Raw genomic sequence first — 16,280 nt, forward strand, 5'->3', positions numbered from 1 at the left:
CATCATTATTTGCCTCTGTCCCACTTAGCCCATGCAAACCTGCTTAACTGTTCTCCCATCCACCTTGTTCTTCTATTCCCCTCCCCCTTCTTGTGTATTGCACCCTTCCCTAGCACCCAAACTATCCTGTGTCCATTCCCTACCCTGTGCTCCACCTTCCCCTCCCTCCCATCACCCCACTCCCCACATTCCAGTAACCAGCAAAGAATCCCACCCCCCCTTTAGTATGGGTTCTTTTTCTTATCTTTTACAGTAGTGGTCCTATACAGTATTTCTCCTTTTGTGACTGACTAATTTCACTCAACATAATGTCCTCAAGGTTCATCCATGTTATGTGATAACTTACAGCTTCCTTGCTGTTCTTCAAGGTAGCATAATATTCCATTGTGTATATGTACCAAAATTTGTTAATCCATTCTTCAGTTGATGTGCATTTAGGCTGGCTGTCTTCATCTTTTTGCTATTGTGAATAGTGCTGCTATGAACATTGGTGTGCATATAGCTACCCGTGTTATAGCTCGTATTTAACAAGACTGTGCCTGATGTTTGATTTTGTTTTGTTTGCAGACAGATTCTATTTGAAAATGTTTTAAGGAGTATCTCTCAGACTCCCGTAGTGCTAATTTATGCTGCTTAATGTCTGTGACATCATAGCTACATCATCATTCCCAAATTGTACATGCGGATTGAATTAATTCAATGAGTATGAATTACTGATGATAATCTTTTATCATTGTTGTCTGTTCCATTCAAAAGAAACTTCTTGTTGTTGTTATTAGGTGTCATTGAATCAGTGCCAGCTTATAGCAACCTTATGCACAACAGAATGAAACACTGCCTGGTATTGTACCAAACTCATAATCATTGCTACGCTTGAACACATTGCTGCTGCCACTGTGCCAATCCATCTCCTTGGTGGTCTTCCTCTTTTTTGATGATGCTTCACTTTAGCAAGCATGATGTCCTTCTCCAGGGATTGGTCCCTCCTGATGATATGTCCAAAGTATGAGACACAAAGTCCCACGATCCTGGCTTCTAAGGAGCATTCTGGCTGTATTTCTAGCACAGATGTATGTGCTTGCTCTTTTTGAACTCCATGGTACTTTTAATATTCTCTCCCAACACCATAACTCAACTGCATCAATTTTTCTATGGTCTTCTTGATCCGTTGTCCAACTTTCACATATAATGAGGTTTATTAATATGATCATGGTTTAGGTCAGGTGCACCTTAGTGCTCAAACTGATATCTTTGCTCTCGAACACTTTGAAGAGGTTTTTTGCAACAGATTTGCCTAATGGAATACATCATTGGATTTTTTTACCACTACTTCCAAGAGTATTGATGGTTAATCCAAGCAAAATGCAGTCTTGGACAACTTCTATCTTTTCTCCATTTCTCCTGATGTCATTTATTGGTTCCATGGTGAGGATTTTTGCTTTCTTTACATTGAGGTACAATGCCTTATACATGTAATGGAATTCCTAAAACCCAAACCAAAGCCCCTGCCATCAAGTGGATTCCAACTTTTTAGCAACCGTCTAGGACAGAGTGGAACTGTCCCCTAGGGTTCCCAAGGTTGTACATGTTTACAGAAGCAGATGGCCACATCTTTCTCCTGTGTTGCAGGTGATGGGTTTGAACTGCCTACATTTAGGTGAGCAATCTAGTGCTGTTTACCTTACCTAATAGTGAGCATAGAGTCCTGGTGGCACAGTGGTCTAAGCACTTGGCTTGTGACTAAAAGGTCAGTGATTTGAGCCCATCAATAGTCCTGCAAGAAAAAGATATAACAGTCTTGGAAACCCCATGAGGTAGTTTTAGTCTGTCCTTGTGTGGTGCTGGCTGTAAGGTAAGTACTGCACTGGCAGTTCCAACCCACCAGTAATTCCTTAGAAACCCTATAGAAGGTCACTAGGAGTCAGAACCGATTAGACAGCACCTGACAACAACAATGGAGGCAACTGAAAGTTGTAAGTGACTTGAGAGCCATGAGTTTGGGTTTGGCTTTAATACCCAAGCAAAAAAGGGACCATGGTGGTCCAGTTGTTGACAGTGGTGTTAACCCACCAGCCACTCCAGGAGGGAGAGATAGGACTGTCTATTTCTGTAAAGATGGCAACCTTGGACTCCTAAGGCACAGATCTACTCTCTTCTGGAGGGTCACTCTGAGTGGGATTTGATACAATGGCACTGGATTTAATAGGGAAGCAAAGAAATGAATATAGTCTCTTGCTTCAAAGAATCACCCAGATCCCTCTTGGACTATGTAGTCAATCTCCTGTTTGGACTGACTGAGAACACTTTAAATGACCATAAACCATCATCCCCTGGAAAATGTTTTGTCAGTGATAGGTTTTCAGTGAATATTTTTTGAAATAAATAAAGGAGAACCATGACTATGCTCATTAGCGTTTTTGAAACTCCATTCCTGTCTTCATCAATACATACTTCTCCAGCACTTGGCAGTGGCACACCTTACTTCTTGGCACCACCTGCAGATGTTACAACACCCAAGTGCAAACTGGGAGTTGGTTCGGAGCATTTGGCGATTAGCCCACTTCAGGGAAACACTGGATCTTTCCAGTAGAACAAGCTCTGGCATTGCATGAGGCAAGAATGGGTGTGCTTTTCCCAGTCTCTTAGCTGGAAGTCAGCACCACACCAAGGTAGTCATTACTAAAATTTCCAGTCAATACAAGGGATACTTACAGGTAGTAATTGTGAAGAAATTCTTTAACAACAAATCTGGGGACAAATCATCCAGCAGAAATCTAACCTCACTGAAAATAATTGAAACCTGTTGTTGTTTGGTGCCATCAAGTTGGTTCTGACTCATAGTGACCTTATGCACAATACAAAACCGTGCCCCGTCCTACACCAGCCTCACAATCGTATGTGTGAGTTCATTGTTGTTTCCACTATGTCCATCCAACATGTTGGGGGTCTTCCTCTCTTTTCGCTGACCCTCCACTTTACCAAGCATGATGTCCTCCTCCAGGGACTGGTCCTTCCTGACAACATGTCCAAAATATGTGAGATGAAATCCCACCATTCTTGCTTCTAAGGAGCATTCTAGTTGTACTTCTTCTAAGACAGACTTGTTTGTTCTTCTGGTAGTCCATTACTATACTTTCAATATTTCTCTTCAACACCATAATTCAAATGCACAGATTCTGCTACAGTCTTCCTTATTCGTGGTCCAACGTTCACATGCCTAGGAAGCTATTGAAAATACCATAGCTTGGGACAGGTGCACCTTAATCCTCAAAGTGACTACTTTGCTCTTTAACACTTTGAAGAGGTCATGTGCAGCAGATTTGCTTAATGAAATACTCCGTTATTTGATTTCTTGACTGCTGCTCCCATGAGTGCTAATTGTGGATCCAAGCAAAATGAAGTCTTTGACAACTTCCAAGAATACTTAATTTGAGTTATCTAGAAATTCAAAGGTAGCAAAGTTCCCTGTGTTGCTGAGTGGATTCTGACTCACAGCAACCCCTTGTGTGCCGAGTAGAACTGTTCCATAGAGTTTTTGAGGCTGTGCCCTTCCAGAAACCGATCACCAAGCCTGTCTACCTGGCCTCTTCTAAGTGGGTTCACACACCCATCTTCCTACTGGTAGTTGAGTCCTTATATATTTGCACCAAGTTTTTATTAACCCCTAACTATTCTTAATTCTTCAAAGGGTATTTACATAATTACTTAAGCATGTCACTGGTGGCACAGCAGTTAGTTGCTCGGCTAACAGAAAGGTCAGTGGTTTGAACCACCACCAGCTTCACAGGCGAAACATGGCGGTTGGCTTCCGTAACCATTTCAGCCTTGGAAGCTTGATGGAGTAATTCTACTCTATCATTTAGGGTCGCTATGAGTTGGAAACAGCTCAATGGCAGTGGGGGCCTCGGAGTTGGGGGGGGGCACGGGGTTTTATTGCTGCCAAAAGGATGCTGTCAACTTTTCAACTTCCAGCTATTGTTCATCCTACACTTTCCAAATGACATTAAAATCAGTGATAAATGGCAACTGGAAATCAGTTTCTCAGCCTCAAAATACAAGGTCATGCCTTGATAGCTGAGGAGTTCATTTCTCCAACCCCAAGTCCTTGTCGGTGGATATATGAATTGTTGTTGTGAAGTGCCGTTGAGCTGATTTGAACCCATAGCGACCCTGTGTAGGGTTTCCAGGGAGCAGCTGGGGAGCTGGTGACACTGCAGTCTGATGCATTAGCCCCAGCGCCACACCAGGACTCCAGGAGATATGAATACTACACTGGATATTCTCGATCCCCAGTGTGAACACAATGCCTTCAGCTGTTTATGTTCCTGATTCCTCCCCAATCTGCCATCATTTCCTTGTGTTTCTCTTTGAATCACTCTAGTTCCGTGTGATTTTATGTGTGATAGGCCTTCGCTCATCTTCGTGACCATCTTCGTGACCATCTTCATGACCATCTTCGTGACGGATGGTTTGGTGAGTCTGTATAATATTGCTGCAGCCATTGTGTTAATTCACCTTATTAAGGGCTTCCCTCACCTTCTCTGGCCCTCCAGTTTACCAAACATGCTATCGTTCTCCAAGATCAGTCCTTTCTGATACCACGTCAAAGTAAGAGAGTCAAAAATCTCAGATAATATTCTGTGATTCATAGGGTTTTTATTGACTAACTTTCCAAAGAAGATTGTCTGCTCTTTCTCCCCAACTTGTCTTAGTCTGAAAGTTCTGCTAAACTTGTCCGCCAGAGGTGACCCTACTTACAGTTAAAGTAACAATGACATGGCTTCATAGCCACAGCAAGCAATCACAGACAGGTGGTGGATCAGGTCCTGTGTCATACTCTTCTGTGTCCCCACCCCTGTGGATCCTGGCACTTAACAACAACAACATTCACCTTTGCTGCAAATACATCACGAATGTGGTAGGGCATACAGAAAGCAAGTTTATGGAAACTTCTTAGACATTACCAAACACCTTGACGGGATGAGTCATTGGACCTGGAGGCTCAGGACCATGGTCTCAGGGGACACCAAGGTCGATGGACAATATTCTACATCCTAGTTTGGTGAGCATTGATCCTTCCTTGCCTCTCTCAGCTTCTGGTGGCTCCTGGCTATCTTTGGCATTCCTTGGCTTGTAGATACATTACTCCAATCGCTACCCCTGTCTCCACATAGCTGTCTTCTCTCTGTGTCTTGTGGCCACATTGCTTCTCTTTCATAACGACACCACACATTGACTTAGGGCCTTGGAAACCCTATACAGGGTCGCTATGAGTCTGAACCGACTTGACAGCACTTAATAACAACAACAACAGCTACTACTCCAGTAAGAGTCCCTGAATGGTGCAATCCATTAAGTACTTGGCTACTAGCCCAAAGGTTGGCAGTTCAAACTCAGTCAAAGACACTTTGGCAGACCAGCCTGACAATCTGCTTCCAAAAAGTCACAGACATGAAACCCTATGAAGCAGCCCTACTTTGCACACATGGGGTCCCATGAATCGGAATCAACCCCACAGGAACTAACAACCACTACTGCCACTACTCCATCAAAGGAGGAGGGGAGCATCAAGGAATGTTTCTTTTAGTGTTGTTGTTGTTGTTAAGTGCCTTCGAGTCAGTTCCGACACATAGCAACCCTGTATAGGGTTTCCAGGAGTCTTGGTGTGGTGCTATGGGTTAATGCGCTGAACTGCAAGGTCAGTTTGAACCGCAGCATCTGTAGTTCAAGCTCACCAGCTGCTCCTTGGAAACCCTATAAAGAGTCGCTATGAGTCGGATCTGACTTGACGGCACTTAATAACAACATAGGGTTTCCAAGGAGCAGCTGGTGGGTTTGAACTGTGGACTTTGTGGCTCACAGTGCAGTGCTGACTCTACACCACCACACCAGGAGTCCATATTTTAGAGTAATAGCCTCTTAGAGACTTTTTATAATACTCATCTCATACTGTATTTGACCCTTTGATTGATCTATCTCCCTCAGCATAATGTCCCCCAGATTCATTCACGTTTTGAGGTGTTTCATAAATTCATCATTATTCTTCAGTGTTGCATAGCATCCCATAACATCTTCAAAGACTCTATTTCCAAACAAAGTCATATTCACAGGTAATGGGGGTCAGAACGTAACATCTGTTTTTGACGGGACACACTTCAATCCATGAAAAAAATCTCTGAACCTCTAAATGTTTTTGATGAACAAAGTCAGTAATTGTCTTTAAAGAGGAAGTGAGACTTGGAGAAGTGGCAAGGTGGGACTAAAGGAAGTGAGAAGCTGAGGTTTCAGGAATGGATTCACTTCTGGTAATAGGACAACTTAAATTCCAGGAGTTTGGGGGGAGAGGGGACTCATTTTTTTGTGTGTGATAAAGTATATGCTTTGTTGCTAAGTGCTGTTGAGTTGATACAGACTCATTGCGACCCTGTGTAGCGTTTCCGAGAAGCAGCTGGTGATTTTGAACTGCTGACCTTGCGGTTCAAACCGACCTTACAGTCGATTTGTCCTACAGTGCCATTCCTGGATTCTTAAAATCTGCCATTTTAGACATTTTTTAACATACAGTTCAGAGGCACTAATGACTTCCACAATGTTATTAAACCATCATCACTGTATATTTCCAAAACTTTTCATCACCTCCGACAGAAACTCTGCACCTGTTAAGCCATGTTGCTAAGGTTGTTGTTGTTAGGTGCCATCGAGTCAGTACCAACTTATGGCACCCCATACACAACAGAACGAAACCCTGCCTGGTTCTGCACCAGCCTCACAATGGTCATTGTGTTTGAGCCTGCTGGTACTGCCACTGTGCCAATCCCTCTTGTTGAACATGACCCTCCACTTTACCAAGCACGATGTCCTTCTGCAGAAATTAGTCCCTCTGACACGTCTGAAGCACATGAGACACCATTTTACCATCCTCAATATTTTTAAATTTCAGTCCAATTCCTTCTGACTCCTCGTGACTTCATGTGTGCAGAGTAGAATTGCTCAACAGGCTGTGTTGTTGTTGTTGTTGTTGTTTTTCAACACTGTGAACATCTAGAAGCAGATTACCAAGCCTGTCTTCTGAAGCATTGCTGAGTGGGTTTGAACCACCAACCTTTCGACTTGTAATTGAGTGGTTAAGTGTTTTTGACACCCAGCATTGTTTGTTCTCGTTAAGTGCCCTTGAATTGGTTCCAACTCAAAGCGACCCTATTCAGGGTTTCTGAGGAGCAACTGGTGGGTTTGAACTGCCAACTTTTCATTTAGCAGTCCAGTGCTTATCCTAAGGTCTCACACCAGAACCCCACCACCCAGCACTAGAACTCATTACTTTTTAATTGTGGTCTTGCGTTCCCCTATGAATTCCTCTCTATATGAATATTTATTCTCATAGTTATGTTTCCTCATGATCATTATTATCAAGGTTGAATGCACACAACATACAATTAACCATTTCAAAGAGAACAATTCAATGGCATTTCATGTATTTATAATATTGTGCAACAACCACCTTGTTCCAATGTCACAATTTTCATCACTCAAGGACACCCTGTGCTTAAGCAATCTGTCCCCTGCCCCCCACCCCCACCCACTCCCTGATAACTACTAATCTGCTTTCTCTCTCCATGGGTTTACCTATTCTGGACCCAAAACCCAAGCCCACTGCCAGCAAGTCAATCCCAACTTCTGTTACTGTTCAGTGTCATTGAGCCTGTTCTGACTCATAGCGACCCTGTATAGATTCCCAAGGAGCAGCTGGTGGGTTAGAACCACTGACTTCATGGTTCAAACTGACCTTGTGATCTAGTGCTTACCTTACAACACTATCCCTATACACCAAGATCCCTATACAAGGTTCCTGAGACTAAATCTTTACAGGAACAGATAGGCTCATCTTTTCCCAGTAGAGTGGCTGGTGGGCTTCAATCTCCAACTCTGTGGTTAGCAGTCTAACGCCTAGCCAACAGTTCCACCAGGGCTCCTGACCTAGTTGAGATGTTTCATACAAGTGGAATCATACAGTATGTGACTTTTGTTGTCTATTTTCTACCATTTAGCATAATGTGTTTGAGGGTTAGCCAAATTGCAGCAGGTGTCAGTACTCCTGTCTTCTTATGGCTGAATAATATTCCATTGCAAGTATGTACCACAATTTATTTATCCATTCATCCATTGAAAAAACACTTGAGTTGTTTATAGCATATACCATTGCTAGAAACCATTACAGTATATGCCATTTGGTCATTAAGAATAATGCTAATGTAAGATCAAATACCACAGCCTTCAGGGTAGGTTGCACCTCAATGTAAAGAAAAGAAAAATTCTCATCACTGGAGCAATACATAACATCAAAATAAATGGAGAAAAGATTGAAGTTGTCAAAGACTTCATTTTGCTTGGATCCACCATCAACATTCATAGAAGCAGTAGTCAAGAAAACAAATGACATTTTGCATTAGGCAAATCTGCTGCCTAATGACCCAAAGACCTCTTTAAAGTGTTGAAGAGCAAAGATGTGAGTTTGAGGACTAAGGTGCACCTGACCCTTACCCCAAAATACCAAGCCATGGTATTTTCAATAACCTCATATGTGTGTGAAAGTTGAACAATGAATAAGGAAGACCTTAGAAGAATGGATGCATTTGAGTTATGGTGTTAGAGAAAAATATTAAAGGTACCAAAGGAACAAACAGTTCTGTGTTAGAAAAAGTACAACCAGAATGCTCTTTAGAAGCCAAGATGGCCAGATTTCATCTCTCATACTTTGAACGTTTTATCAGGAGGGACCAGTCCCTGGAGAAGGTCATGATTGGTCAAGTGGAGGGTCCGTGAAAAAGGAGGAGACCCACAAAGAGATGGATTGGCACAGTGGCAGCAACTACAGGCTCAAGCACAGTGATAATTGTGAGGATGACGCAGGCCCGGGCAGTGTTTCGTTCGGTTGTACAAGGAGTCACTTTGGTTTGAACTGACTCGAGGTCACTTAACAACAACAGCAAGCATTGGTACCGAAGTTTCTGCGTACATATGTGGTTTCATTTCTCTTGGGTGTATTCCTAGAAACGGAATTGTTGCGTCATGTGATAATTCTCTTTGGTATAGTAGAGGGTCATCAGAAAAGAGGTGAACCTTCTGTGAGATGGATGGGTAAGGTAACTGCACCAATGGGCCCAAACTTGCAAACTATTGTGAGAATGGACAACGCTTCATGCAAAGCCAACCTGTCAGCAAATAACATCAACAATAATGGCAATTCCTTTGTTTTTCAGGAAACACCAAACTGTTTCCCAGTGTTACCCACAGTGACTACACCCTCATACAGCAATGAATAGGGGTTCCAATCCCTCCACCTTCTCGCCAACACTGACTATGTTCTGCTTTGGTGGTTGTTGGTTTGTTTGTCTCATTGTCTCCTTGTTGTTGTTAAGTGCCGTTGAATCAGTTTCAACTCATAATGACCCTGTAAGGTTTCCAAGGAGCAGCTGCTTTGGTTTGAACCACTGACCTTGCAGTTAGCAGTCTAATGCTTATCCTACAGTGTCACACCATCCCAGTGGGTATAAAAGCTTTCTCATTGTAGTTTTCATTTGTGTTTCCTCAGGGACCAATGATTTCGAGCATCCTTCCATGTCCTTCTTGGCCTCTTGTACATCTTCTTTGGAGAAATGTCTACTCAAGTTGATTGTCTATTTTTAAGTTGGATGCTTGTTGCTATTTCTGTTACAAACCTCACACTGACATTTGTTTACATTGTAAACTGGATCGTATTTGGATTATTAGAAGGAAAAGTCATTTTTTTTCAATTTAAATTGTAATTTGTAAACCTAGAGAAGAAAGGGATCACAGGGGGTAGGCTGGTTTATGCTACAGAAACAGGTCAATCTAAAAACTCTCTGTGGTGACAAAGTTATACTTGTCGCTCACAAGAAATCCATTATAGGTCTGCAGGTAGGGGCGGGAGGGGAGGTGGGCTGGATGGGGGGCCAGGCTGCCAGAATCTTTTCCATCCTGTAGTTGTGCCAACTGGACCTTGTAACCATTTGGTTTTCTCCACAGGGCAGAAAAACTAGAACACACCTCAGGGGTGTTCCTGTCCCCTCACCCAGTAGCCTGTCCTGCCCACATTCTGTGGATGAAATGACCCCACCTGACCACAAAGGGGAAAGGACTTGTAGCATTCCTGATGTCAAGGAAGGGAAACAGAACCACGTGCTGGTAAGCACTGCATCTACCCACTATTGTTACACACTTCACAGATACATTCATTACTTCACTCATGCAACTTTACTTACTGGACAGTGTGCTAGGCAGTGACCACAGTTCAGAGACTTTATTCAAAGGCTGCACTCCATAAAAGAACTCTGTTAACTGAGACAGCATCAAGCATTGCCTTTTTATTCCTCACTACAATTGTTGTTGTTGTTAGGTACCATAGAGTGGGACTCCTAGTGTGACGCTGGAGGATAAGCACTGGACTGCTAATCACAAGGTCAGTGGTTCAAACCCATCAGTTCCTCCTCAGAAACCCTATAAAGGGTCTCTCTGAGTCGGAACCAACTTGCCAGCCCTTAATAATACTCATTGTTGTTGTTAGGTGTTTGTTATCAAATCAGTTCTAACTCATAACAACCGTATGCACAACACAACCAAGCACCGTCCAGTCCTGCGCCATCCTTATGAATGCTGTTACATTTGAGACCATCGCTGCTGCCCCTGTGCCAATCCATCTCATTGGGGGTCTTCCTCTTCTTTGCTGACCCTTACATTACCAAGCATGATGCTCTTCTCCAGGGACTAGTCCCTCCTGATAAAATGTCCAAAGTATGAGAGACAAAGTCTTAACCGTTCTCACTTCTAAGGAGCATTTTGGTTGTACTTTTCCCAACACAGATTTGTTTGTTCTTCTGGAAGTCCATGGTACTTTCAATATTCCTCTCCAGCACCATAACTCAAATGCATCAGTTCTTCCACAGTCTGACTTATCAGTGTCCAAATTTCACATGCACACGTGGTTATTTAAAATACCATGGGTTGTGTCAGGCATACCTTAGTCCTCAAGCTGACATCTTTTCTCTTTAACACTTTAAAAAGGTCTTTGACAGCAGATTTCCCTAATCCAACACATCTTTTGATTTCTTGACAGCTGCTTCCGTAAGTGTTGATTGTGGAACCAAGCAAAATGAAGTCTTCGACAACTTCAATCTTTTCTCCATTTATCATGAAGTTATTCATTAGCCCAGTTGTGAGGACGTTTGTTTTCTTTGCATTGAAGTGAAATTCATGCTGAAGTCTGGAGTCTTTGATATTCATCAGTAAGTATTTTAACTTCTCTTTGCTTTCAGCGAGCATATTGTATTATGAGCATATTGCAGGTTGTTAATGAGTCTTCTTCCAAACCTGATGCCACGTTCTTCTTCATGTAAGCCAGCTTCTCATATTATTTGCTCAGCATACAGACTGAATAAGTATGATGAAAGAATACAACCCTGGAACACACCTTTCCTGACTTTAAACCATTCAGTGTCCCCTTGTATTTGAACGAGGTCTCTGTACATGTGCCTCATAAGCATAATTAAGTGTTCTGGGAAATCCATTCATTGCAATGTTATCCATAGCTTGTTATGATCCACACAGTTGAATGCCGTTGCATAATGAATGAGCTGTTGTTGTTGTTAAGTAGCATGGAGTCTTTCCAACTCATATTGACCCTGTATAGGGTTTCTGAGATTTTAAAATCTTTGCGGGATCAGAAAGCCTAATATTTCTCCCACGGAGAGGCTGGCGGGCTCGAACAATGGACCTTGCAGTTCACAGCCCAGTGCTTATAGTACGGAGCCTCTGCATTCCCATAATGAATGATGTCACTGTTGTTAAGTGCCATTGAGTCGCTTCCAACTCATAGCGACCCTGTATAAGGTTTCTGAGGAGTGGTTGGCTAGTTTGAACCGCCAACCTGGTGGTTCAAACAGATCTTTTGGTCCAGTGCTTATCCCACAGTGCCCTACCAGGACCCCAAAATGAGTGATAAGTATGAGGAGGAGTGGAATCTTTTCAGTCTAAAATGACTAATGGAAAAAGAATAACCTTACAACAGAGGACCCTGGAAAGCAAAGCTTTACTCACGGCCAAAGGTCGTATCACCTGTAGTGAAACAAATTGGTATCATGTACCACCTGGGATGCCCACAGAGCGATGCCTTCACCAGGATTTCAGTGATTTTCCTGCCAAAAAGCATACCTGGAAACGATACCTGACGAAACATCAGACAAACCCAACTGGAGGGATGCCCTGTGAAAGAACTGGTCTGTAAGACAGAATTATTGATGCCTCGGATTCTGGTGTTAGCCAAGAATGTGGAGTGTATCGTGACCAAAAGAATGAGCAAATTAGTCTTGGGGGAAATGAAACCAGAATGTTCCATCGAAGCAACACTTTGACTCCCTTTCTTGGGACGTCATCAGGAAGGCTGGTCGCTAGAGGAGGACATCACGATTGGAAAAGCAGAGTCAGCAGAAAACAAGGGAAGGCCTCAGTGAGATGGCTCAACACAGCAGCCACAAGAATAGATGCAAACACAACAGCGGTCGTGAAGATGGCCAAGAACTGGACAATGGACGTTTGGTTCTGCTACACATAAAGGTTGACTTCACAGTAAGTAACAACAGTCTTTAAAAATGTCATGGTCAAATTCTTAAAGTTCCCTTTCTCCTGACACCCATGTACTGATGTAACCTTTTCCTTTGCATCACATGCTTCTAATAAATATCTATTTAAAAAATGTCACAGTCAGGAAGTGGATTGTGTGGATCGAAAGTCAGTTACTCTGGACATTCAGGGATGTGGCCAAATAATTCTCTCAGAAGGAGTGGGATTGTCAAAACACTCCTGAAAAGACTTTGTATATGGTGCCATGTTGGAGAAATACAGGAACCTAGTCTCACCGGAATAAGCGCTGGACTGCTAAATACAGGGTCGTTGGTTCAAGCCCACCTGCTACTCCACAGGAGAACAATGAGACACTCTGCTCCCAGAAGAATTTACAGCTTCGGAGACCCTATACAGGGTCACTAAAGTCAGAGCTGTCTCGATGGCACTTTACAACAACAGAATAAACAGAAACACAGAGTTTTTTAAAATGTCATGGTCATGAAATCCATCAACACCGCCCCCACCACCACTGCCAATCACTTACTGAAGCTTACAATCTCCGAAGCTTAGTAATTGGAGCACAGATCTATGGATTGAAAGTTTTCCATGAGCTTGGTCACTAGTTTGTCCCATGTGATAAGGCAGGAATTTGTTTTGAAGTGAAACTACATTTTCCAATAAGGTCCCCATGAGAATACCATAGTTCTGCAATTTCCAGTCTATAATTTGTTTTAGCATGGGTCAGGACCTCAACTAAGGTTATTTTCCTCTTTCTAGCTTCATATGATTTTTACCTCTATTTTTTGAAATCCTTATATCTACTCTTCATTGCCTTTGCTCTTTCCTTTTCTATGGACACACTTCAGATCCTCTCACTTCTGTCGAATCCAAACATTTATTATTAACAGGTGCAAACAGCCATTTCATTCTGTCTTCAAGTGTAGCTGTGTCAAAGTGTTGATGTATTATTTAATCATAAATGACTTTACTTTTATTCCTAATATTATGCTAGGATGTTATATTTATTGTTTTAAAATTACATTTGCCGGTAGATAGTGCTGTGTATGATTTTTTTTCTGGGTAGCAGAGGGAACATTTGTTGTTGTTGTTGTTAAATGTCATCAAGTCAGTTCTGACTCATAGTGACCCCATATAGGGTTTTTGAGGAGCAGCAGGTGGATTTGAACTGTTGACTTTGTGGTTGGCTGTCCAGTGCTAAAAGGGATAGGTGTTGGATCTGATAAGGACAGGCACCTGTGCTCTAATATAAATAACTTATTGTCATATCAAAAGTTGTGTTATGGATTAAACTGGGATCCCATAAAATATGTATTGAACTCCTGGCCCTTGTACCTTTGGATATGATCCAGTTTGGAAATGAAAACAGGCCAGTATTGGGTGGGTCCTAATCTCTTTGAGTGTTGTCTTTCTAAAAGAGACAGACAGAGACACAAAAAGGACAGCACAGAGCACTGTAGCCAAGGAATGCCTGAGCTACAGGAAACTAGGGGCAAGACAGGTCCTCATCTTCCAAGGAACTCCAAGAATCTCTGTGAGTCGCCAACACTAGAAGACAGACTCACAGACAAGACCTTGATTTGGACAGTTAGTTTCCAGAACTGTGAGAAAACACATTTGTGTTCTTTGAAGCCCTTCGCTTGTGGGAATTCTGTTGGAGCAGCACTAGGAGACTAAGGCAGATGACTTGGGCCATCTGAGGGACACTGTGAAGAAGGGAGCCTCCTGGTTGAAAAACCCGAGGGACAGCTGAGCAAATCTAAGATGTTAGATCCAAAGCAGTATCTTCATTCGGGTCCACAAATGTCTAAAGGGCAATCCTGCAGCAAGAGGTGGAGACTGGCCCCCAGGGACAAGCAATTTTCAGAGGCCGATTGACCTCAGTAAAGGGAATCATCTGCTCTCAGTTAGGCTGCCCCAAACAGAAGCATCGCCTTCTCTTCCCGTCATCACTGACGGGAAGTGCTCAGACAGATACTGCCTACAGTAGAAGGTGACCTCTCACCTGGCATCCTGATCCATACCCACCTGAGACAAGCTGGTGAAGGTGAGGGTCTCGGCTCTGAATCCAGTCCCTATTACAAGGGAGGGGAACCGATTTTCTGTCACAATTTATAACATCATTCATGAGCCATATAAAATTATCAACTTAACAATTAGCCTGCTATGATTTGGTCAAAGGAGCTTTGGTAGCATAGTGGTTAGGGGTCGGGCTACTAACCTCAAGGTCAGCAGTTCGAAACTGCCAGTCGTTCCATGGGAAAAAGATGAACTTTTCTGCTCCTGTACAGATTTACAGCCTCAGAAACCTATGCAGGGCTGCTATGAGTCAGAACCAACTCCACAGCACACCACCATCACCACCACCATATTTGGTCAAACGTTTAATTAACTCACCTCTAATGTGATGGCTGGAGTCCTGGTGTGGTGCTGTGGACTAATGTGTCAGACTGCAAAGTCATTCGAACTACAAGGTCAGTGGTTCAAGCTCACGAGCTGCTCCTTGGAAACCCTATGCAGGGTTGCTATGGGTTGGAATTGACTCAATGGCACGTCACAACAACAACAATGTGATGGCGGGAACTGCGGTTGCCTTGGCAGGGCCAGACCAAATGATATGGTGGGCCTTATACAACCCGTGGGCTGGACGTTCCCCACCGCTGCCCTGGCAGATTGACAGTGGACCAACAAGATTTCTTTGTACCTCGATTTCCTTTTAGGTATACCAGAAAAGATTTTTTTAAATACCTTTTTCAAAGGGTTCTTGTGGCATATTAATAGTTGACTTATTTAATGTCAACTATTAATAGGAGTCGCTAGTGGTGCACATGATTAATGCTCTTGACAGCTAACTGAAAGGTTAGAGGTTCAAGTCCACCCAAAGGCACCTCAAAAGAAAGGTCTGGCAGTCTACCAAAGAAGCAGCCATTGAACATCCTCAGGAGCACAGCTCAACTTTGACACACATGAGATTCCCATGCATCTCAGTCAACTGCTCTACTTTGCTCTGAGGTTTATCTTGATAAAAGCAAAACAGAAATAAGAAACAGTCCCTAGAACTTTCCACTTCCCTTCTGGGTTCCAAGAAATTTTCCTATTAGTTCCTTTTTCATTGTTGCTTACGTTAATTTCAGTTACCTGAAACCAAAGAAGACCTAAAATAGCCATTGAAAATAGGACTAGGAAATTAATGAGAGCTGACTGGCAAAAATACTCATGCTTTGGGGGCAATTTTGGGCAGACTCCGAATTTGCTTGGGAGACCAGCTATGAAGGCTCCTCTGTGGATTTTGAGTGTACACCACAATTATGCATTTGCAACACCACAGTCTAGTAGAAAGGGGAGAAACCATATCCCATAAGGTGGGGGAATTTTCACTAACTGCTGGGTGAATGAGGTTGGGTTGAAAATTACCCTGTGAGCTGTCCCAGTCTTCTGGACCAGCTCAGAAACAGATGGTTGGAAGAAGAGGGAGAAGTTCTGACTCACTTCCACTGGAGTTCCAATGAATCATTTGAGAATTGTTCACTAATTACACCAGCTGGTTATTTGTGTGTGAAAGTAACAAAGATGCTCAAATAAGCCAACACACAAATCTATGTTGTTAGGTGCCATCAAGTCGGTAC

General features: G+C 42.9%; 1 protein-coding gene across 1 annotated transcript in view; it reads left to right on the forward strand.

Annotated features, from left to right (window-relative positions):
• Nucleotides 1-3,794: 3,794 nt before the first annotated feature.
• SNX9 (sorting nexin 9) overlaps nt 3,795-16,280 on the forward strand; it is a 177,616-nt gene continuing 165,130 nt past the window's right edge. Inside the window, exons 1-2 of the mRNA XM_006868478.1 lie at nt 3,795-3,841; nt 4,407-4,473. Coding sequence (XP_006868540.1) covers nt 3,795-3,841; nt 4,407-4,473 — 114 coding nt within the window. The remainder of the gene's footprint in view (nt 3,842-4,406; nt 4,474-16,280) is intronic.

The sequence above is a fragment of the Chrysochloris asiatica genome, unplaced genomic scaffold, assembly GCF_000296735.1.
Source record: "Chrysochloris asiatica unplaced genomic scaffold, ChrAsi1.0 scaffold00117, whole genome shotgun sequence".
Lineage (NCBI taxonomy): Eukaryota > Metazoa > Chordata > Mammalia > Afrosoricida > Chrysochloridae > Chrysochloris > Chrysochloris asiatica.